Source organism: Helicoverpa zea, chromosome 24, assembly GCF_022581195.2.
Source record: "Helicoverpa zea isolate HzStark_Cry1AcR chromosome 24, ilHelZeax1.1, whole genome shotgun sequence".
Classification (NCBI taxonomy): domain Eukaryota; kingdom Metazoa; phylum Arthropoda; class Insecta; order Lepidoptera; family Noctuidae; genus Helicoverpa; species Helicoverpa zea.
This window is the reverse complement of record NC_061475.1, coordinates 383,107-408,916: the sequence shown is the minus strand read 5'-3', so window position 1 is coordinate 408,916 and position 25,810 is coordinate 383,107. Positions and strand designations below refer to the sequence as shown.

At 36.6% G+C, this 25,810-nt stretch overlaps 1 protein-coding gene across 1 annotated transcript in view; it reads left to right on the top strand.

The window, feature by feature from the left end:
- LOC124642299 overlaps positions 1-25,810 on the top strand; it is a 169,673-nt gene that overhangs the window by 24,787 nt on the left and 119,076 nt on the right. The window contains exons 4-8 of the mRNA XM_047180665.1: positions 6,534-6,713; positions 13,401-13,571; positions 14,084-14,190; positions 14,704-14,828; positions 24,305-24,396. Of these exons, the coding sequence (XP_047036621.1) occupies positions 6,534-6,713; positions 13,401-13,571; positions 14,084-14,190; positions 14,704-14,828; positions 24,305-24,396 (675 nt within the window). The remainder of the gene's footprint in view (positions 1-6,533; positions 6,714-13,400; positions 13,572-14,083; positions 14,191-14,703; positions 14,829-24,304; positions 24,397-25,810) is intronic.

Sequence of the window (25,810 nt, the reverse complement as noted above, 5' to 3'; positions counted from 1 at the left end):
AAAGAAACAATCAAACTCTTCGGCTTTATAACATTAGTATATGTAGATGTGTTCCGCGGGAACTTCTCCACGCGCTGGGTTATGAAGTAGCCTGTAATCTTCCTCGATGAGTGAGTTTTTAACATTGCAATATTTATTCGAATCGATTGAGTATTTTTTGAAAGCGCGTTCAAGCAAATATATTTTTTATGTATTAGTAAAGACTTTTCTATATCTTCACCATATACCCATGGGACTTGTAGAGAACAAGTTTTCCAGGGATTTCAAACAGTTGAGTTTTATTGATACATTTAGGTTTGTAACATAAATAAATGTAATAGGTATTGATGTAAACTGTAGCCTAAGGTGGCTTATAAATATTGGACTAAAGTTTTAGCTATTCTTATACTTAAAGTACTATACGATAAACATTTACTAAACAACACTTTACACTAAAGTTTCTTGAAAATCTTTTTCAAAACACCGCGTTAGTATGTAACTGTTATAGTAAACAATAAAGCATAACACCAGCTTTTCAGTTTCACAACTAAAACAAAATCTACCACGTTTTGTACTACATTCTTGCAAGTTATTTCCACACGAGTTTCTTCGACATTTTCTCTGTTCTTTCGTAAAGCAGGGCTTGAACATTTTGCGCTCCGTAGAATATTTCAAATTAATATGGTAATTGCGTCACCGAACGTTGCCTGCATTTAAAAAGACTGCCTTGCATATTTGGAAAAAATGGAGCTTTCTTTTTGAAAATTTTGAGTGGAAATTCCTGTGAATTTTAATGGGAAAAGAGTACAGAAATTATCTTGTTTTTGGTTATCCTACATTTTTTTTTTCACTTTGCTCTGTTTGATTGTGCTAGAACATTAAAATCATGCAAATCTTTTCAAAGACTTTTCCTTTGTCACCTCTAGATATTATATATAATTAAATCACGTTTCCTTGTTTTGTATATGTTTTTATGATTGTAAGAGAAACAAGTATAAAAATTACCAGGAAACTGCAGATCGTAGAAACCGGCACATGGAATGTGCAAACGTGCATGCATGATGCATTTCTTCACAACCATCGTTTTTCAAACAACGAAGATTACAGTGTAAAAGGTAGTGCAAAATATCATGTTAACTACAAAAATTTCAACCATCCTACAAAGCCTCAGATCGCATACCACAGACAAAAGTTTCACGCCTTCAGTATTTCAGATTAAAATGGTAATCACGTTCCTGCAGCCAGCATTGCATTGTAATATGCAAGTTGGTGAAAATATTCAATTTGACGGCAAACACTTGATGAAAACCCTGTTTGAGTTTCATATTAGGTTATTTCATTTTCATTCCCGACGACGGAATTTTTATTCGTCAAATAGAGGAATATTAGGGGTTTAAAAATTCGCTTCTAAAGGATTCTTACGTGTTTTATTATGCTTCGTTTTACTGTTTTCTGGCTTATTGCCAGGCTCTGGTTCAGGGCAACTAAAGCCGTCTATCTTATGGTTTGTTGGCTATGCGAAGGCTAGAGTAAGTTTTTCGAAATATGGTGCAGTTTGCAGAAAGTTCGGTATTTGGGATAAACAGAAAGAAAGAAAAGAGTTATTTACTGAGCAACTTTAACAGTTCAGCACAGTTGTTGATATAAAACATTTGCAAAAGACGAATAATGCATCTAAAAGAAGTCTTATTCCTCCATTTCTTCTAAATACCCAAACCTAGTTAGGTCTTCGGATCATCCTCGGTTAACAAAGAAAGAAAAATATAAAAACTGTCGCTATTATCTTAGCCTATATGACAACGAAAATAGGCTGAAAGCAATTATATGAGTTAGTCTCCTCTTTTAAAATAACATACAAAATAGCAAAAATATAAATAGCTAGCACGCAGCCACGCGTACAATGCCAATAAAGAGTATTCCGTAGCTCACAATACAATACCTACGCTACAATAATGGAGTTAGTGAACTTTTCCTATTCCAGTTAGCATGTCAATTGTCCTGACAGTTTTATTGATTCAGTTCCGTGCTGTGACGTCGGCTTGCTGACAGCAGTTTGCATATTTGTTCGATGGTCGCTCAAATTCAGGCTATCCTCACTATAACATTAAATACGAAAGTAACTCCGTTTGTCGACGTTTTCACACCAAAACTATTGAACCGTATGGGCTATTTTTATCCTGGTGCGGGAAGTCTTGAGCATAGGCCTCGGCATATGGTTGGAACTGCGGGAAAAGCTAGTTTATTATGTAGAGTCCGGAAATCTATTATATACGTTCTGTGTTTACATCAGTTGTGGCTACAATTTTCAAGTCAGAGGCCGTGAGGCGGATTTAAGAAAACTGATAATATGGCTTAAAGGATTTAATGTTGTTTATTATTATGATTTGACATAATAGTAAACAAACAAACTGATAGGTAAATAATTCATTGAAATTTTAAGTTAAACTGCAGTTCACTTGATGAGAAGAAATTATATCTACGTTAGATATAATAATTTCACTGAATACATAATAACGCACTTACCAAATAGTCACGCAACAGTCAAACTTCCCATCTTCCTCTGGTCCAAGTTCTCCCATCTCTTGAATACGTTCAGTTAATTGACCACGAACTAGTTGCACGATGTTCGGCACAACATGTCTGAATGTAGCTCCTAATTGTGCCGAACTTTGGTTCTGCATGTACATATGCGGGAGGAGGTAGGTCTAGTCTTGAAACTTAATGATAGTAATATTATGGATCTGAAGAGTTTATTTATTTATTTATTTTATCTTTATTACAAGTACTGGTTTGAACGCCCGTATCTCAGAAACGACTGGATGTGTTTGAAAAAATCTATTTACTAATATTGTGAAATTGCCAATGGAAGCTTGTTGAAGAATACTGTTATTGCTTTTTTGAGCTTTCTTTCGCTACTATTATTTATACTACTACGTATGTGAAAATAGTTTTGTTTGTATAGTTGTCTCATCTATTTATGCTGTTGATATATCTTGTACCTATTCCAAAGATAAGTCCCGCCCATCGCAACGTTTATACAATTTTAAAAGTTATTCCTTCTATTTATTTTTAGGTAAAAGACGGTCGACCTCGAGCTTTCATGGCTAATAAAATGAAACATCAAAAAATATTGATGAATCGAGACCTTCCTGAGGACGGTTAAAAAGTAATTTTATTACCGTCTGTAAAAGCCAAAGCTAAGAGCACTTAATGTTTTGCTTAACGGGTGTTTACAAACACCAGTTATCTCTTTCTTTCATACTAAGTTTGCTAAGAAGACTGTCACTCTGTCTCTTTTTGAAAGTACTTTTTGAAATCGTTTTAATGTAAGTGTAAATCCGATGGATGGCTTTCAAACGGCTCGGAAGAGGGAATACATTTCGTCTCCAATTTAATGTGTGAAAGTGTCGTTAAAGATACGAGAAGTGGGTCAAATGCCTCAGGATTGCTACTGGGAATTTATACCGATCTGTCCGAGATACGGTTGGAGAATGATTAGGTTGGACTTCCTTTGAAGTATTGATAAGACTTAAGTGAAGATCATCATTCGGTTTTTATATTAGTTGGATTGTCAATCTGTAAGTCGGTAACTCGGGTGATGGTCTCATTCAGTTTTGATTAAAAAATATTGCATGAAGCGAATAAGTAAGATGTATTGTAGAAGGCACATGTGAGATTATGACATCATGACAAAAAGAGAAGTATGGAAGAGGAAAACAAGCAGCGCCAAACCTTAATACTAAATTGGAAGATAGGATATTGGTAGATCTCTTAACCTACTTGTGCATAATATAGATAGTCCCAATTAACAATTCCACAGTTAAATCGTAATATAAAGTATTTTCTCACAGATCACAGAAATTCATTCAACAACATTTTTGGTTTGAGAGACACGAGATTCTCATCAGGTTTAAAGCCAGTCAAATAAAGGGTTTGAAACCAGTCGTGTATTCGTTTGTATTTGTGCAGAAGAAACGAAATGAGAGTGAAACAAATACTCGTAGTGAGCTCGTGTGCTTTGTCAACGTTAATGAAAAATCTGGAATGGTTTCAGTTGATTAGGTACCCTTGTTGGTGCTGGCTTATTACTTTGTAGGATGGATGGGATCGGGTTGGTTTACCTATTTAATTGTGCCGTAATTAAGTTGTAGCAACAGATTAAAAAGTTGTTTGAAATGTGTTAGTTGAGAATGCTGAAGTTTTACATAGTTCTTTGTGTTTAACATTATATAATAACTAAATGTTTTATTAATTTTATAAACAATTAGCTTTCGCCCGTGTTTTCACCCGCGTCCCGTAGCCGGATGGTGACAAAAACTATCTTAAAACCTTCTCCCGGGTCTAAGTTACCTCCCCTCTAATTTTCAGCCAAATCGGTCAAGCCGTTTTCATGTTATGTCGTGACAACGGAAAGCGGGTTTCATTTTTATATATATAGATAGATATGTTCTATATAATATGCTTGTTGTAAATAAGTACGAGTAGCTATGAGATCGGTGTAGTGAACAGCATAATCTGATTATGCTGTTTTATATCACTTCAGATTATGCTGTTTTATGTTATTATCGAAAACTTTTTCACTTGAAGTGAAAATCATGTTGAAAGAATGTTACTGCTAAATGGATGTATGTTAAGACTGGAAAGTAAGAAGGTTTTTGGTAGGTTTTTGGAAGGTTGAGAGATGACATTAGATAGAAGAACAAGGAAGAAAAGACTTGCTACACGAACCACAAATAAAATTGGACAGACATATGAAGTCTGATGGAATTATCACGATAAATAACCAATGACGCTTTCCTCTTCACAAAACCACTATTCTAGTTATGTGTAGGTACCAGAATAGCATGTACACATAAGAGGTACCCGAATATTCATCAGGTAACTCCACTACAACAGTTTGCACTCGTGACCTGTATCCTGTATGTACAAGACTCGGTGTTGATCCAAACTTGCCAAGTAAAGCGATTATGTTAAACGCGTGAGGTGTAACTTTAGTGGGTTACTGGTAGTTGTGCAGGTATTTGACTTCCCAGGGTATTTTCTTAGCTTTAAAGCCTGGAAGAACTTTAAATAAAGTATCCTATCCCATCCTTATATCATGCTTTGGTTGATATAAACCTTAGTATGAAGACGGGTACAGATGATAAAAGGCTATTTATCCAGAATAGTCAATGTCTTAATTTGGATGTGTCTGTGATCGGAGGATAAAGCTGATATGTGGATAGAAAGATCTATCTTATAGATAGCTCGATTGATTGGTCCCCGTGGACCACTACGCTGCATAGGTACATTTGGGATAACTTTGAAGTAGTGCCAATCGATATTCACGAATACATAGTACACAAGAATCCTATACATTGGACCGATACTTTGGAGGTACTATTCGGTAGAATTTAACTATGATAATATTGATCGTTTACATTATACAGTTACATAGTTATATTAATATCATTACGTACAATATTCAAGTTCTGCCGTTAATTCGATGTAAGGGTAGGTTCTAATCGATTTGTATTAATTACTTCAGCATCCACAATACCTTGTTGTGTGTTGTGTGTGAACTCCAAATGATAATTATTGGAAAACAATTAACTTGTAATTAATTTATCGGTTAAGCACACACATGTGGCTTTTATGATATAGCTATGCCCTGTTGTTTTGTGGTCGCATTGCTTGATTATTTTTTCTCTTCGCTCCTAAGTTCAATATTATGTTAAACTTTAATTACATACTCAAACTAATAACTACGTGCATAAGCACATTCAAATAGAGAAATAAGTTTTTTAATTGAATACAAAGCATTAAATTAATGTTGCAATGTTCATCATATCGTTTTCAAAATCTTCTTAAGACATTATAACATCATAATAGGTTACTGTCAAAATTCTATTTCCTTCATAATCACACCCCATGTATGTTGACATAAATGACCTTTGTACTAAATGGGTTCTGTTGACTGTAAATAATACGTTATTCTGCTAAGGGATGTTATTTGTCGGACATCAGGCTTTGGGTCCATTGTGAACGGAATACTTCAGCTGTGACCGCATAAATTTGTGTAGGGACCGCCCTTCGTACTCAATGGTCTACAACCGTGCTGCCTTTGTGTTTAACAATCGGCAAGGGTTTGTTTATATTTTTGCGTTTTAGAGATTTGTTTTTATTTTTTGAGTACATATTTTTGCATTATTGTAGCCTATAGAGCTTTTGTCACGTCAATCGGTGAGATGTCTTTATATTGAATCGAGTGCGACTTGACAGTCGGGAAGCCTGTCTTGCCAAGGGGCCTGTGCTGCCCACGTAGCTAGGAAAATGTGCTTTTCTCTCTTTTCTGACGTGTAAATTCCTCGCCCATTTAGTTCCTGTTTTTTTAATTCTCTCACTTTACGACAAGCGACGATATGGTCAAGCAAGCTTATGTAGGAGTCACGCATTTACTCTTGACGTGAACACTCAAGTTCTAGTTATCAAGACCCAGACTCAGCCAGGAAATTCAAATCCTTCCTTAATATTTTCTTCAAAATTTTCCTTAATTTCCTAATTTCTCCCCTCAGGATGGTCGTCTCCGCAGCGGCGACATGCTCCTACGCATCGGCGCGGTATCAGTGGTGGGGATGTGCGCACGACAGGCAGCGGCGGTGCTGCGGCAGTGCGGCGCGTGCGTGCGACTGCTGGTCGCGCGCCCCGCAGCGTCCAGCGGCGTGCCCATGCCTGATACGAGACAGACTATGCAGGTGAGGATAAGGAAGCTATAGTAATGTCTTTTGGGCTACAGCGTAGACTCATTGGATTAGATCGTATAAGTATACGGGACAAGTATGATCGGCGTCGTTCTCCGTCCTTAACGCAATATAATTTGTGTCCGTGGCGCGTGGCGCGCAGCGTCCAGCGGCGTGCCCATGCCTGATACTAGACAGACTATGCAGGTGAGGATGAAAGGACAATGCCAGGGTGTGGGCTCAAAGTTTGCCCAGCAGTGGGAGTAGTTTCAGCTGGTTCCATAGTGCACTCTGAACACGAAATCCAAATATTTTTGAAATCGGTCCCAGAGGTCCCGAGAAAAACCGGTTCAAATGTTCTCCATAGATAGTCACTTAACAAAGCCTGAGCCATTTGCCCAGTAGTGGGAATGGTTAGAATAGGTTCTTTACTTCACTGTTATCACGAAATCCAAATATTTTGGAAATCGGTCCCAGAGGTCCCGAGAAAAACCGGTTCAAATGTTAAACTTGATCAGTCACTTTATAAAGTCCAAGCCATTTGCCCAGTAGTGGGAATGGTTAGAATAGGTTCTTTACTTCACTCTTAAGACGGAATCCAAATATTTTTGAAATCGGTCCCAGAGGTCCCGAGAAAAACCGGTTCAAATGTTAAACTTGAACAGTCACTTTATAAAGCCCAAGCCATTTGCCCAGTAGTGGGAATGGTTAGAATAGGTTCTTTACTTCACTGTTATCACGAAATCCAAATATTTTGGAAATCGGTCCCAGAGGTCCCGAGAAAAACCGGTTCAAATGTTAAACTTGAACAGTCACTTTATAAAGCCCAAGCCATTTGCCCAGTAGTGGGAATGGTTAGAATAGGTTCCATAGTGCACTCTGAACACGAAATCCAAATATTTTTGAAATCGGTCCCAGAGGTCCCGAGAAAAACCGGTTCAAATGTTCTCCATAGATAGTCACTTAACAAAGCCTGAGCCATTTGCCCAGTAGTGAAAGTGGTCGAAATAGGTTCTTTGCTGCACTGTTAACACGAAATCCAAATATTTTGGAAATCGGTCCCAGAGGTCCCGAGAAAAACCGGTTCAAATGTTAAACTTGAACAGTCACTTTATAAAGCCCAAGCCATTTGCCCAGTAGTGGGAATGGTTAGAATAGGTTCTTTACTTCACTGTTGTCACGAAATCCAAATATTTTGGAAATCGGTCCCAGAGGTCCCGAGAAAAACCGGTTCAAATGTTAAACTTGAACAGTTACTTTATAAAGCCCAAGCCATTTGCCCAGTAGTGGGAATGGTTAGAATAGGTTCTTTACTTCACTCTTAAGACGGAATCCAAATATTTTTGAAATCGGTCCCAGAGGTCCCGAGAAAACCCGGTTCTAATGTCCAACTTGAACAGTCAGTTTATGAAGCCCAAGCCATTTGCCCAGTAGTGGGAATGATTAAAATAGGTTTTTTACTTCACTCTTAAGACGGAATCCAAATATTTTTGAAATCGGTCCCAGAGGTCCCGAGAAAAACCAGTTCTAATGTTAGCCAGCCATTGTTAGCAAGCCATTTTAAGCAGCCACAAACCTAACAACCTCTTTTCTTGAAATAACATTCAGATAGATAGTGGTTTCACTGTTAACAGGATAAAAAAAAAAAAAACAGAAATAGACGTTTAAAGGTAATTGTTGTTTCTCTTGCTTTTCAGTCTCTATCTACCGCAATCAGTCCTAAGTTCGAGTAGCGTCATGCAATTAATATCCTTAATGGCAATGGAAAAATCTTATCAAGACGAATAAAATAAGCTCAAACACGAGGTAGTAAATAGATACCGTTGAGGAGTTCCCTCGTCTCACTGTCGTCTCCATCGTCAGGTCAGGTCTTTTTTTTTTTTTTTTTTTTTTAGCGACGTAAAATCATCAAATGACCCCTCCCGCTGTGGGTTAGCAGCGGTGAGGGAGTGTCAGACTCTTACTGACTAAAATCGTCGTGTTCCGTCATAGGCCTTTTATGTACCAGGGCCGCGGTATCTCTTTCGAACAACCCGCAGCCCAGGTCAGGTCTTAACCTCCACAGTTTTGTGGTGTCGGAGACATATACCCGATTGACAAGTTTTTATTCGATATGTGCTTACAATTTCCGAGAGTTCCATAATGTTTTAAGGTTTCTATCACCAGACCCTGGACCCTGGAACTATTTGGAAAGTAAATCCTTTTAAACAATAAAATGATTGTTTAAATCGGTTGGTAAACGACGGAGTTATGCACGTACTTACGTAAAAAGAATACAAACGAACTGAGAAACTCCTCCATTTTTTGAAGTCGGTAAAAAAAAATCTCGTTCAATACCTCGTATTTGTCGATTAATATTAAATGCATTTCAATTAAGGTAATAAAAGTGGAATAGTTAAGAGTTCGTAAGCATATTTTTCGTAGTATTGAATAAGAGTCAAACCAGTTTTTCTCAGCACTCCTGGGATAGATTTCGAAATATTTCGGTCTGGGACCTATTATAAGCCTATGGAACATAATACACTATGCAGTTACTGTGGGCAACTCTTGAGCCCAACTTCCATACAAAGAATAGCATTGTCCTTTAGGACTTATACTTTGTGCGCCGACCCCAAATGAAATTGGGATAAGGGCAGGAGGATGATGACTTTGTGGGGAAGCTATAATAATGTCTTTTAGGAAATGGCGTAGAGTAATTTATCGAAGTAAAGCATTACGAGAATATGGCAAACTAGATAATTTTATGATGAGTATGATCATCGTCGTTATGTATAGAGTTAGCTGAATGCTCATTAGAAAAAGAGGAAGAGGACCGAGCAAACAGTCAATTAAATGCTGTTAGTCGTTAATTAAAGTAATGTTATGTGTGTTATATACTTAGTTACATTATCCTTCTTCATTCTTGGGTGTCCAAACATCTGAAGGTAAAGAAGGTTTAAGACTATAACTTCTACAACTTACATCTCAAGTGAATGCATTTTTCCTGTATATTATGCAACACTGCAGCAAAGTGTATAAAAGCAGACATTGATGTGTGTTACCAACAACATTATAACTCACTTTATACCCACTTAACATTAATATCTAGACCAAAACCCACTAATTGACTCCCATTACAGATACTAGACCTATTTTACCCAAGATTTGTAAATAATTCACGTTGAACACAAGGCTACATCGTACTAATTGGTGCACCTTGCACAAAAGCTAAGAAACTGCTGCCTCCAATTAAAGTAACTGGGTCGACGGTAAGTGACGGTTTAAATAGGGCCAGGTGTGAGCTTTGACTTCTAAGGGGTTTACACTTAGTTTTTGATGAAAGAAATGTAAGGTTTTTGGAATGCAATGTGTGTATGTTGTGGGGTTTTGTGATTTACTGCATCGTGTTTTATGAGAAGCTGGTTAACGCGTGGTAAGTTAAATACAAGTAAGATATTCTAAGGATTTACAAAATGTACGAGCGACTTCCCTAAGCTACGGATGGATTCCGAAACGCCACTCAATTCTAAGGCCTGCAGCAATGTAAACTTTGGCAGAAATACTTACTGTTTCGTTTTAGTTAAAACGTTTGAGTATTTTAAAGTTAATGTCTAGTCAAATATTAATATAGTTATTACGATCAGTGATAAGCTAAAGAACAAAAAGCCATATGTTTACAAGTAAGTTTCTTGTTATTCTAATATTTTGAGACGTGCAAAATAACAAAAAAAATAATCGCAAAATATCCAAACCAGATGAAACCCAAATGTTTAATGTATATTTATTCTTTTATCTCTTTCAACTCCGAAACGAAACGTTGTGGGCGTCCGCCATTTCTCATAAAACATTAATATTAAGACAGAATGATTATTCCGTGATAGATGTGTTTCTAAATGTTCAAATTCAAATAAACAACAGAGACTGGAAACAGCTGGGCTTTGCGTCAATACGTCTTTATTACCTAAATGTTACATTTTACTCAGATTCGCAAATGATATAAATATGAATGATGGCGGAGAAATTAGTGGCTCAGTTCCGGTAATAAATATACATAAGTAATAATAATAAGTAGGTATATCAGGGAATGATGTAAATAGGAGTTATATAAGCAAAAGAAAATTAAGATTATCTCGCAAAAAAGGTACTATTTCTAATTAGTTTTACGGGAAAACGGGACCTTATTAACTTCACTGTCCATCTGTCACCAGGCTGTATCTCATGACCCATTGCGGTAAGAGAGTTGTTTTCACAAACGATGCATTTCTATTGCCTCTAAATAAACTTGAATAAAAAGAGAAAGAAAGAAATAAAAAAGATTTTAGACAAAGATCACGTTTGTTGAAATTAGAGTTTTGGCGGTTTTTATACATTGATAATTACACATTACACATATTACATTAATTTAAAGTTACATACCTATTATATAATTAATTAAAAAACTAAAGTTTTTCGATTTCCTGACATCAACATCTGCCTTATTTCTATTCCATGGAGACTTTGTCATTTATACTTCGTAACATCTTGTCGGGAAATTATTTCCGAGCAGACAGGTGTTTTCCAAGTAAAATACCTTGTTTTGAATAAAACACGAGTTTCCTTTGACACGATTGAATGTATCTTTTTGATCTGACACGAGCCAGCTTTTGTTATTTCATACTGTTAACAAAATGTATTGATCTAATAGGAGCTACTTTTGGTATGGCCAATCTGTTTGACAGGATTTTATTTCAGGTTGTTTTCTAAGAATATATTTCCGTTGGTTTTGGGAAATCGTGTTTTATTTTCTCTTTGTATTGCTTCTAAAGATCTTGATATTTGTTTGCTGTTTCTTCTTCTTAAAAAAACATGTTAATTCGCCAGATTTTTCCAGTTATTCCTCGCGTTTTGACGACCTTTCCTTTTGCCAAATAAAACGACAATTTTAACCCATCCCAAAATCTATTCACGAAAAACCGTCTACCTCTATTCAGTCACCTCAACAATGGCTCAAAAGTACTTCAACGTTCCCCAACATCAAGTGACGTCAAAATTTCGACGGCATTAACAGCGTTTTCACACTGGCGGATTTTCCACTCGGTATATCAACGCTTAACAAAACTGTGTGTACGCGCGAGACACTCCGAGCGGTAAAAAATGACGCTCGGTTTTTGTTTTGCTACCTCAAGTGGTGCACGAAAAAATGGAGCGGTAAATCCGCTAGTACGAAAGTTCTGTGAGACAATTTGAGTATTATACAAAGACAAGTAGTTCTGAGACGCTCCGCGTAATTGACGAGAGCGAGCTATTAACGCGACATCCGTCTCGTTCCCGGAGACGCCACTTCCGAGAGATGTGACGTAATTGCGTCAGCTATCCAAAGAGGGATGTTCTGTTTTTGAATTATGATGAGATGACTGAAGGTGTTTTAGAAGGTAGTTGTAAGAAGATTGTGATTGGTTTTTGAGATCAGGGATAAAGTAATATTTTGTACTGACAAATGCTCGGAATATATGTAAGTATAGTAAAGAGCTCTGCTTACAGCCTAAGTGATCCTAAGTGGCAGCTAAAGCTAAGCGTCCACTTGTCGGTATCGTACGCAACGGACGCAACGCACGCAACGGATCGTAGTATTATTTATATAGAAACTCAAACAAGATGTGCGATGCGTACGATGCGGACAGGTGGACGCACTTGTTTGAGTTTCTATATAAATAATACTACGATCCGTTGCGTGCGTTGCGTCCGTTGCGTACGATACCGACAAGTAGACGCTTAGCTTCAGTGTCCTGCTGCCCAGTAGTGATCTAATTTGAAACGTAGCGTAATTGAGTGTTTGTTATGCGATCACGGTCAAACCAGTAACATTATTCCTACAATTTGGTATGGGGAAACTAGACAGATTGATAGATTGCAGCGTTCGGGAAACTACGCAATGTCTTTTCGTCCGACATACCTCAGTGCCTCAAGACGAAAGTCTTCAACCAATGTGTGTTACCAGTGATGACTTACGGCACCGAAACGTGGTCTCTCACTATCGGCCTCATCTCAAAGCTCAAAGTCGCTCAACGAGCTATGGAGAGGGCTATGCTCGGTGTTTCTCTACGTGATCGAATCCGAAACGAGGAGATCCGTAGACGAACCAAAGTGACCGATATAGCCCACCGGATTAGCAAGTTGAAGTGGCAATGGGCAGGCCATATTGCTCGCAGAGCAGATGGCAGATGGGGCCGAAAAGTGCTGGAGTGGAGACCACGGACTAGCAAGCGCAGCGTAGGACGTCCACCAACGAGGTGGACAGACGACCTTATAAAGGTCGCCGGAAGACGCTGGATGCAGGTCGCTTCCAACAGGTATCTGTGGAGATCAAAGGGGGAGGCCTATGTTCAGCAGTGGACGTCCTATGGCTGAGATGATGATGATGAGACAGATTGAAGCTATTTTTTTCATTTGGGTGCGGGATTTAGTTACTCCTTATATAGGAACATAAAATCGATCAGGATTGGCTAAAAATATGAACAATAGTAGTTTATTTGTGTCCATTCTGGGAAAACAGTCGTACCTATTCCAAGAATGGACAGACAACAACTTATTACTTAATTAAATAATCTATTAAATAATTTTAATATAACCGCGATAAAGTCCGTAAAAGTCGTTTTATTTAAATTTCTAATATTCGCGTAAGTGTCATAAATCAATGACAATTTTTTTTAATACTTCATCACTAACTTACCTATTCTTCCACAGCCTCTAGGAGCAACTCCAGCACCAGTGGTTCCATCGCGTCTCCTAGCAGACCCCATAGAGTTGGAGCGTCGGTTATCAGAAGCTGGTCATGATGGATTCGGAGCGCTGTGTGAGGACGCATCACCACCGTCCCCGCCACCTACCATCATTGAAGAAAGGCTGCATCATAGGGTAAGATAATCAGCTGATTGTACAAAGTACGAAACAAACGTAGCATAAAAGCATAACGTAGCATAAGAAAGCAATACAAGAAAAAAAAAGTTAAAAGACTAAAAAAACACGCATGTATTGTCACCAGTGGGTGTGCATTTCATCCTAATCGGAGACCGGGAAGTTTGTCAAATTACACACATATAATTATATCTGAAGCTAATATACGCTGTTAAAAATACTTCTTATGGCTATTTGCATCGAATGCATGTTATTCTGATCCTTTTTTTTTAAAGCAGGCAACATTGCCCATAGATTATACCTAAGCTATTATCTCATATGACAAGTCAGAAGCCAGAAAGTCTCCCAACTAGTCTTACCAAGGGTAACTGGGTTGAGGAGTTCAGCTAGGCGAGCTCCTTATAAAACACTTGTACTCAACCGCACCCTTTTAGACTAAGAGTTGCCCCAACATAGATGGGAAAAGGCTAGGCAGATTATGATGATATCCTACTAACAGCATTACCTTACAGCCGGTGGCATCGATAGTGGCAGTAGTACCTCGCGGTGCTCTCGCGCCGTCTCCTCGACCGCCCGCCTTCGTGCCGCCGCCGCCGCAGCCGCAACCACCGCCTGTCAGGTAAGGAGGTATACTGAAGAGTTGTTCCTTTAGAAGAAAAGGTTTTTGGCATGTGGGAAAAATACATAGCTTTAAGTTTTGCCTCTAGAGATTTAGATCTGAACTTGCTGTTTCTAGCGGTTTCACCGGAAACCCTCCTGTGCCCGGTCCCCTGGAATTTATTTCTCGTACCTGGATACACTATGTCACCCGGGGGTGTAGGTTCCCAGCAGTGCAAGGATTTTTTCAAATTAGTTTATCAGTTCGAAGAAAAAGAAAATAAATCGACTTACAGATCGCGATAATTACCTACTTACCTTTGCATTTCTGAAGTTAGATATTAGCTATTTGATTCCTTGCGCATTAGTATGTAAAGATCTTATGGAAAAGCTTTAACTTATCCGAAGACCTCAAACGTAAAAAAATATATAATATGTGTGAGGCGTCAAATAGCTTATAACACTTCAAAATTACAAAGTTGATTATCACAAACTAAATCTTCACGTTACTTAATACTGTCTTTTCATCCACCAGGTTACCTCTAGACATGGCAGTCAGAGGTACAGGGGAGCCGGAGACGCTCAGCTATGATGTGGAGCTGAACAAGGACTCGGCTCTAGGACTCGGCATAACTGTCGCTGGATATGTTTGTGAACAAGGTACGTGCTAAATTACCGAAATTGGATTTTTTGCTGGGCCCAGTTTGATATTTGGAAGCCGTATGTTTATTTACAAGGTAGGACAATATAATGTAAAGCCATTATTGGACAGTGCAAAATGATCCTATTAAAAATAAATATCCTCCTTTTATCTAGACACACGGCAGTGTGTCCGCCAAGTTCGAGCAAAAAAAGCGACACACCGGCCGTGGGTTATATTACACGAACCATTTCGGGCCAAATTCGACCCCCCTGTAACTCAAAATCTATTTTATTTACGCATATCAAATTTCTAGTATCTATTGAGACCCCCTCACTTATCTAAAATACAAAATTTCATTAATATACCTATTGTAGGTCTTGAGATATTGACGTCAGAAAATCGCTATTTTTACCATACACTCACTGACTGACTGACTGACTCACTCATCAAAAACCTAGACCACTTCCAATGGTCGTATTGACTTGAAATTTGGCATGGAGGTAGGTCTTTATGTCAAGGTAAAGGGAAAAATCTGAAAATGGCCATGTGTGAGTCGGTTTCAAAATAATGAAGGTGTTTTATACCCGGTGTAAATTTATACCCCAAAGGAACTAAAACGAACTAAATTTATCTATATTTATATAATATATCTTCGAATGGTCGTACCGATCTGAAATTCGTTACAAAGGTTTTTATTTAGTCAAAGTAAAGTAAAAATCTGAAAACGGCCAAGTGTGAGTCACTTTCGAAAATAACGAATGTGTAACTTTGATCCACGAACATAATATATGATAACATGTCATGTCAGTCAGTTGGTAAATCTAGTCAATTTAGTTAATCTAGTTCATTTCTTTGTAAGAAACATAGTGCATATTAAAAAATCTGAAAGATAGTATAAATGAGAAATTTCTTTAACTAACTTCATCATAAGAAAAAAATAAAATAAACAACCTTACAAAAATAAATGAAATCCCACCCAAAACAAAAATGTGAAAGACTGCCAAGTTCGATAATATGGGAATGCTTCGCCTATAAAAGAAGTGAGATCTGAATAAGTACCAAGTTCCATACACATACCTCAGTTAAAAATAGTTACTTTTTAATGATGTTACTTGGCAAGTTTTAATAGAAAATTAAATACTTGATTCATTTTAGTTTGTTGTTTAGTTTGTTTGTTGCGTTTAGTAGGTTTATAACAAGGTGTGTGAAAACTTGCCAAGTAACATCATTAAAAAGTAACTATTTTTAACTGAGGTATGTGTATGGAACTTGGTACTTATTCAGATCTCACTTCTTTTATAGGCGAAGCATTCCCATATTATCGAACTTGGCAGTCTTTCACATTTTTGTTTTGGGTGGGATATGTATTTACCTAAACATTTACTTACCATCAATATCTCAAGTCACTGTCATGCCCAAGATCTTATAGCCGTCATATCAACTACAGCATAGATTACAGATCAATCAAGTCCTGTCCTCAAATGTGACGGTCATGGGCATCCATTTACACGCTGATCCGTGCCTCGTTAACTTCTATGTGAGGATGTCTATCCATCATGTGATATGATGTTAGGAGTCATAATAGGTACTCTTGGCTAGCTTAAGCTGTCAGTGGTTTGTGGATATGAAAATGTTAGTGATTGATTTTGTTTTTAGTGTTAGTTAAGTTGATACATAAATTGGATTATATAAAATATGATGGTTCAAATTTAATATTGCCTTCAGTTTTATCATCATCTATCTTTTCCAACCGTGTTAGGGATCTTGTTGTTAGAACAGAATATTGAATTGAACTCTAGTGGTGGAACTATAGAAGAAACTGAATACTCCGTCGTTTTTGCTCCTGGGGTCAAAACCATCGAGTCATTCTAAAATATAACACTTATTTAATACTAAAAGATGTTCAGCCACATTTTCATATTACACTCTTTAGTTCAAAAGCTGTTGACTATAGTTTCTTCACACCATAAACTAGCTACTAACACCACACAGCAGAAACATAGCGTGTACACCACAGATTAGTTCGAGACAGTAACTTACTGACCAAACGACCACCTATCGAGAGGCAACGTATTTATTGCTGCTATTACTTAAATTAGATTAAATTCTACAAACAGATAACATCACACCTTTGCAAATTGGTTTAGAATACTCAGGGAGTAATATGGAGGTCCCTAAAGTGAGGAATTTTATGAGTTACACAACTAATTGAAAGGAAGCAATCATAATTAAATATTTTACCCTAAAATTATACTACTTTTGACTTGGGTAGTGATTCAAAGTTGAAAATTAAACGTGCCATTTTGTCTATACTAATATTATTTTTGTTTGTTATGAATAAACTCAACAACTACTTCCGGCTTAAAAAAATATTATTTCATATTTCATATTATTATTTCATATTATTTATTTGCATTCCACAATGTTTAAAGTAGGTGTTACAGTTAGGCTTAGAGCTAGGTACAATTGTGGACCCTGTAGGGCACAGCAAAATAAAATAAAACTTACAACTAAAATAATATAACTAAAATAATATATAATATAACTAAAAAATAATAAATATAACTAAAATAAAGTAAAATATGCTAAATAAATAAATAAATAAAGTAAAATATGCTATACTTTAACCCGGTACGGGCATTAATTCCCACGGGACGCGTGTGCAGCCGTGGGAAAACGGCTAGTTAACAATAAAACTATTTTTACCTCTGAGGCTTCACAAATACAATTCTCTCAACTCTAAAGACCTTTGCCGTAAATCGTATAACTTGGAGCCACCCTGAATATTTAATAAACACTCGGACAAGACAGACAGACAGTTAGAAATAGCTGAACATCTATCTACAATGTAGCAGACAGCCCGTGAAGAGAAGGCAGTTATTTCGACTGCCCTAGATACGCTAGCTAGACAGACGGATTATGTAGCGAAATATTTGGGCCGAATCTTTGTTTAGTAAGTTTCTGAATTTCTGTCACTAATCAAGCTTTTTACACCGTAGTTGTTGAATTTGAGACTTAGTGATGTCCAATTCCAATACAATTTGTTGTAAACATAAGTAAGAATATGTATTATAGAAAAATCTATTTTGGTCTCTTCTTTCTTCTTACATTACTGTTCTAGAAAAGTATTTAAACTTTAAAGAAAAATAAATATACTTTTATTTTCAAAAGATGAGTAGATAGAGCTAGGCACCGTCTTGTGAAAATAAGGGCTTTCACTTTTTCCTTAAAATCTCTTACTTAAATAACGCCCGCAACAGCATAAAATCTGAAGTGCGGAGTCCTTACAACGTGGCTCCTTAGAAAAAAGATTTTTGAGGAAAACTGAACAAAATGGAGCAAAAACGTTTCAGATTTTCCGTGAAAGTAATTTGCGGTGTTCAGATAGCGGGTAATGGCGTATGTACAAATAGACAAACGTACTTAAAGGGCCCTGTTCGTAAATTAAATGTAGGTACAAAGGACCCCTGATTCTATTAGCTGTTTGCAAGCACGAATTATTTTGCGTTTACTGGTTACACGCAATGAGGGCATGGAGTACTGTGTTATAAAAGGAGATGACGAAATATTACTAAGAATTCGTTGTTAGTCTGTCATTATCAGGCTGTATTTCAAGAACCGCGGTAGTTACAAAGTTTTTTTGTATTTCTGTTGTTGCTATAACAACAAATACAAATAGAATAACATCAATATTTAAGGGGCCTCTTGTACAATAATTGTGATTTAGTTTGTGCCTTTCGTGTGCGTTTCCGACTCTCACTTGGCCGTTATTAAAACTTATAAACTACCCCAAGAAATAAATGAATCCACACAGGAATGGAACTTAGCGATTACTTTAATAAACTCATAAAAATAACGACTCCAACTAAGATGAAGTTTCCTCGACTTTTTAATTGCTTCTACCTGAAGATGATGGATGAAAGGAAATAAGTCTCAAGGTATCAGTTACATCTTTCAGACCACTCTGTCGGAGTGCTTTGATGAAGCCGATCAAAGGGAAGCCGCTTTGGTCCTTTGACGCCGATAGATTAGGAATTAAATACTATAAATCTTTTTAGTATGAGAGGTTGGTTTGTAATTTCAGAAACGATTGGTCGAAAAATGGAAGTACTTTTTTTTTTAGAAATTAAAATAGATTCGATTCGTTTTTAATCTGCGCAAGTACGATCATGTGTCAGCGTATCGAGCGCAACTTAAATGGCTACCGATAAGACAACGACGTGTGATGAGGGCATTAACTACTCTTTTCTCTATTCTACATTCTCCCACTTCACCTTCTTATTTAACTCCTCACTTCCAATATATGTGTTCTCAACATTCCAAAAATCTTCGCTCTTCAAATAATCGTCTGCTACACTGCCCTACTCACCGTTCAGACATTATGCATTCTTCCTTTTTCGTTAAATCCATTCTTCTCTGGAATGAGCTTCCTCTGGAAATCAGGATGGTTAACAGTCGTTATTCCTTTAAAAAGAAGCTACGTGACCACATCCACAGTAAATTGGCAGAATCGCTATAGTTCGGCCATTCAGAGAATGCGTTCCTGACACGTCGCGATTGAACTGACGACGTAATAACATTCATTGATTATTGATATAATAATGTTGTTTTAATGCTCCTCAATTGTTAAAACGGTAAACAACCAGCAAAAATATTTTTATCGTAACTGCAACGCCATTGCAAAGTTACGTCGTCAGTTCAATCGCGACGTGTCAGGAACGCATTCTCTGAATGGCCGAACATACCATAGCTTGTTTTCTTTTCTTTTTTATTTCTTTGTCTCTCATGGCAAAATGTAATATGTATGTATATACAGGGTTATTTGTAAAACACTAACAACCTCTCAGGACCATATTACTAATATCATAAACTAAAACTTTTGTTCTACGACTTTTAATGATTCTCAGATTTTAGTTCATCAAAATTTTCACACAAAAATTGAAATATTTCAAGTGTACGCTCTAAAATTTACGAAGTCTATGCGAAGCAAAAGAAAGCGCTAGTTATATAAACAGTAGTACAAAAGACAGCGGAGGGGAGCGGGGCTCGGGGGAGCGTTTGAACTTGACCTATTTACGAGCGGCCATCAGTCGTTTTTATGCGCCCGCGTTGCCTCATACGTGTCCTTGTAGCGAAATTCGGTAGTGCGAACGTAATTATCTTTACAGTATATTCAAATGGCGTATCGATATTCAAATGTCGAGTACACGGAAACGGTGCGAATGCTTGCTAGGTGTGATGACAATGTTTCGGAAGCCTGTCGCCAATACGCCATACGATTCCCAAACATTCCTACACCTAGCCGAGTAACAATGCTAGCTGCCACACAGCGGTTACGAGATTACGGACAATTCCGGCATGCCATCAGGGATAGTGGTCGTCCACCGAGGCACACAGTACGCGAAGAAGACGATATTTTGTTTTTTTTTTATTTGACTTTGACTTTTCGTAAAAAGGCAATCGTAGCGTAGCGAGTTACCAATTCAAAAGTATGACTAGGTACGAGAATAGTGCGCGGGAGGCGTGGGTAGGAAAGATCTTGCATTCATTCTAAAAGTGCAAACCCTCCCTCTACCAAACGAATTTATTGTAATGTCTGATAATCTCGACTCATCCACACACTCTAAGGTCGATTAATCGCTCGACTGGTCTCGATCGGGCCTTTAGTTGGTGAAGAAATGGTAGGGGCGTGCAAATTTTATCACTATAGCAAAATAGAGTTGAAATGTGTTAGATAGAACAATGAAATCGTGTAGGTTTGTTTTTGGCAAATGTATTATGTTTTATAAAAAGTCATAGAACAAAAGTTGTAGTTTATGATGTTAGTAATACAGTCCTGCAAGGTTGTTAGTGTATTACCAATAACCCTGTATATTATAATTATGTATTATTATCCATATATTATATATATATATATATATTTCTTCTCATGTAGACTATATTAAATACTGCACCTACCACTGCTATTTCCCCACCACCCAAAGGTAGACTGGGAGAAAACGCCTAAGGTGTTAAGTCCGCCATTGTACTGATTGTGCAAAAAGTATTATAAATAAATAAATTAATTAATTTTGACGTGATGATTAGCAACTATGTATGACTTGACACGGATGCAGCTTATATCATTTTTTATAGATGGAAAAGCCATTGATGTTGTACGTACTAATGTAAAGAATCTCACCTTAAGAAATAAACATTAACTAACTAAGAAAGCATTTTTCTTATATCTGGAATTTTAGATCCCCTATAAGAGGAATATCATGTGAAGATTTCGAAAGGGAGATCAACTAAAAATAATTCGCTGCGAGAGCAAAATGAAAACGGAACCTAGCCGAATTCACTTGAATAGATACGAAAACTTGATAAAATCCTTGACCGCAAAATCTAAGCCTCTCTTTGTTGACCGAGAGGAATCTGAAAAGCTCTGAAGCGTAATGGATCAGTATCCTACAATACTATTGACAATATTATAAGAATTCATGCATTATTCTTTGTTAGGTTTTAGGGTTCCGTACGCAAAGGGTAAAATGGGACCCTATTAATATGAATTATCTGTCCGTCTTTCCGTCCGTCACTAGGTTGTATTTCATGAACCGTGATTGTGAGATAGTACCTAGTTTTTTTTTAATTTTAACAAATACTTAAAACTAGAATAATTTATTTATTTATTTATTACATTTTAAAGAAGGCTTACAGACTAACAAAAGCAAAGAATGATAATATAACTGTAATATTATCAAATAGCTACTTACAAGCCTAAAATACAACTATTATTAATAAAATATTACTATTATTCCCAACGCCTGAAAAAGGCTGTAATTAACACAAATTTATTAACACCGGTAAAACATCTCAAATAATGAAGCGAATAAATAATTTGGATTTGAGCTTTAAATAAATGTTTAAGAGGTCCTTCCATACAGTAAATGTGTTCTTTACTCATCTTTCGTCCGACTCGCACTTTGCCAGTTTTTTTAGAAATATCTTGGTTCAGGAAAACTTTTGGGCCATTTCCTTGATGTATGCAGACGTTATGATCGTTGAGCGAAAACGTTACTTGACGAGAATTTTTCTTTGGGACTTTTTATGGAATTTTGAAGGTTTTTTGTAGAATTATGATCTAACTTTTTGAATGAAGACTTCTAAAGATGATGGATTTGGGTCTCAATTTGTTATTTTTGAGTCATGTGTCTATTGTAATTACAAGGTTGAAGACATAAATATTATAGAAAGAAATATCATAAAGATTATATTGGAAATGTAGAGTAAAGAGGAAATCACTAATGTTATGCCTGATGAGCGGACACTACATTCGATCATGTTATCAATCAGTATTACAGATTTGGACTGTCTAAGTGAATTTTTAGAACATGCAATGACAATAAACTTATTGCAAACATTATTGAAATACTTTCACTAGAATTTTAAAAATTTACGTCGAAAATACATAGCTAAATAATTTTAACTGTAAGTCTATCGTATCAAAGCTCAAAATTGCAAAACTTTTCTTAGACACAAAAGCCAGATCCAAATTAGAACCTGTGGAAGGTTTTTCATCATTGTTCATTTGGCGAAAGCTCGGTGATCTGGAAAATCAATTTCATTTGAATTTCGAACGATGAGATTTTTCTTTGAACTTACTTGATTACAGTTAAAGGTCAATCTTAGTTAGTCTGTCATCAATTTCACTCTTTTTGGATGAGTTTGCTTTATTACGTCTCGTCCCATCGTTAATGTTTTATGGACTTATTTCAGCATCTTTTTCAGTACTTTTGTTAACTAAGTAAAGATAACTGGGTTATGCTAGATAGTAACAGTAAAATTAGTTTTAATATTTTCTCACAAACACAAAATGCAAATAGTCGTAACATTTGCAAGCAAGCTAAAGACATTAACACCGCCAACTCCAATTAACCAAGCAATAGAACCTACTAACACAAACATAATATACTCAACAATAGCCCACAAGAAAGTAATAACAGTACTTATGTTGCCGGGTGTACGCAAGTGGTAATAAACAATAAGAGCGTTGTACACCCCCGAGCACAGGTCACGCGTCGCCGAAGTTTTCTAATATGTGAGCGGCTGGGTGAAATTGACCCTTATCGCTGATATATTGAAGGGTTCGAGATAAGACGAGGGTATGTGAAGGGTAGGACGTAGTTGACTAAGGGTTAGACGAAAAACAATGTACCCTCAAACAAGCCAGTGTTCATACGATGAAAGGGCTTACCGCAAGTTTTGATTTGGTTAAACCACTTCAATGACTGGTTAGAATATGATGAAGGAAGTTCTGACTCAATTAAATGAAAGGATTGAGGAATTTTGAGAACTAAAAGATAGACTAGAATTTTAATTAAATTTGCTCAACACTATGAAGAAAGTCAATCATACTAATGTACATTTTAACGAGGTAAATGTATGTGCGTTTGTAACTGATGCTGGAGTTAAGTCTATACCAATATTATACAAAAACTTAAAATAAAACGTTACAATTATATATAGGATTATTCGTTGAACTTGAGTGGATTATAGCAACGAAAAGCTTTGAAATTAATACTGCGTGGGTTGTTGTGGCTCTAGTCATATTGAAGTTCAATCAACAAATTATTAACAGGCAATGGCTTGGAAATAACTCCACAATAGGAAGTGATTCTATCTTTAATTATTTTGAATGAACCATTATTATTGTTGGAATTTTTATAATACCTAAACATTATCCACGGTTCCAAACTCCTTTTGAGGATAATTTTCTGCTTCCATCGAGTTTACAAAACTAGGCTTCGGTACATCCATTTCTTCATTCATGAAATTTCATCACAATCAAACCATTTATTATGAGGGTGTAAATGACATAGAATCGAAAAGCAATAAGGTCCAAAGAAACTTACGAGTACTTAAATTAATCCTCCTCCATCATTACTAACATTATCAACCATGTAATCTAAACCGATAGTCGATAACATATCCACTTATTAAGCTTTACATACCCGATCACTTTGATGTAGGCCAATCTATCTACTCCTCCACAGATCTGCCGATAGTCGCCTAACTATCTAGATAGGGTAACTTAGCTTTCAGAGAGCTCACTAAGCCATCTCCGATAGATAGTGAATCAATGTTTTGGTGAAATCCGATTTCTGGGTGTAGTGGAGTTTCTCTGCTGCTAGCGTTTTATTTGTTTTAAATAAATCTGAAGTTCTTAACATTTGAACAGAATAATTTCGCCCTTTATTGTGGATACTACAAATGTGATGAATTTACTTTTAAGATATTATGATTGCTTCTGTTTTCCTTTAACGAGGTTTGAGAATCATAAGGCAGTAGAAATATAATTTGGTATTTTGTAATTTTATGCCCGTGTCCATTAAACGGACTGTAGCTTTTTAACGTTTGCAAAGTAAAACGGATTATTTATTTTACTAGAACTGATATAAACTCGTGATAAGATTATTTTATGAAGAATGTACTTAATTAATGTTTTTGTTGACAGAGGAACTGAGTGGCATCTTCGTGAAGAGTATCAGTGAGGGCAGCTCCGCAGACCTGTGCGGCAAGATACAAGTCAACGACAGGATTGTAGAGGTGAGTGAATGATATTTACGTGTACTTTACAGGTTGGTTGAAAACTGCTTTATTTACAAAACGGAAAGTTTATTTTTGCGAAGACTCAGGAGAAATGCCCATCGACAAACAACCTATGTATCTACAAGTTCTCAGCCTCTATAAAATAGTCACAAAACACATTTTTTGTTGCCACTATTTTTTGTACCTAAGTATTTAATCTCCAATTTATAATTATAATAGCCATTAAATATTAAAAAATCTGCCGATTCTACGAGATACTCATAAAATTCATCTTACTGTAACAACACTTACATTTTCAAGCTCCTCTTGCACAGATGGGTTCCTAGAACAAATGGCGCCCACCGTGGGACACAGCAAATAAATCGCGTGGCCATGTGTTGAAGTAAAAATATTGATGCAGAAAATACACTGTTGCATTTATAGCGCCAATTTGTAACAGTCAACACACGCAAATTGGATGCACTCGTGTTCCTAGATGCAATAGATAACTTTGTAGGGAAAACAAAAGAGAATGGAGATATGGCTGGCGTAGATACAGTAACGAAGCATTACTTTGATGAGTTCTATCGTAAAACCCGTCATCTGTAAGTTAATATTCGCTATAAAGTTGGAGTCCTTTCAGTTTAGTCGGATAGCAGATGTCTACCAATAAATGTAGCAACACTATAACCAACACAATACAGTAACTGGTTAACACAATAATCCATATCCAGCCTCTGACTATGGAGTAGGTTTCTGACTATCCGTTACGTCAACGTCAATCAACAAATGACAGTTGTGCCTGACAGTTTTCCGAGATACGGACAAGTCTCAATATGCAATGCATGGGTATCCATGTCCAATTAAAACTTCGATCTCTAGCCGTTGTCACTAAGCCATCAGGATTAAACTGAAGCTAGAATTTATTAAATAAATTAATTGTACCAGATCCCTCAGTGTCCCAATTTAAGTTAGTTACATGTGAGTCTCCATCAAAATCGAGATCATATGACAAAGTTCTATCTCGTATAGTTTAACTATGTTGATGACATCAGAGCTTAGCAATAAAATAAACTCCGCTGTAGTTACATTGGATAGCTCCATTAAACAGTGAGCAATTTCTAGTTATTCTTCTATTTCTATTTTTCTATCTTTTTCACGAGTATTGTGACCTGAATTTCTCGTTGCATCATTTCCTTCCTATTACCTACTACTAGTAGTATTACCTACTATTCTGTCATCTGTGTTAAATTGTGTATGGTTTTTTTCGAATCGAGTGCGGTTTTTGATTGCTAAGAGAAAATCTATTGAAAGGTTGAAATAAAGTTCAAAATAAATAAAGTCAACCGCTTACCGCAAACCGCTTGAGCGCTCGCGAAATGTGGTGAAGTTTTATTTATTTATGACTTTATTGCCTTTCAGTAACTTTTTT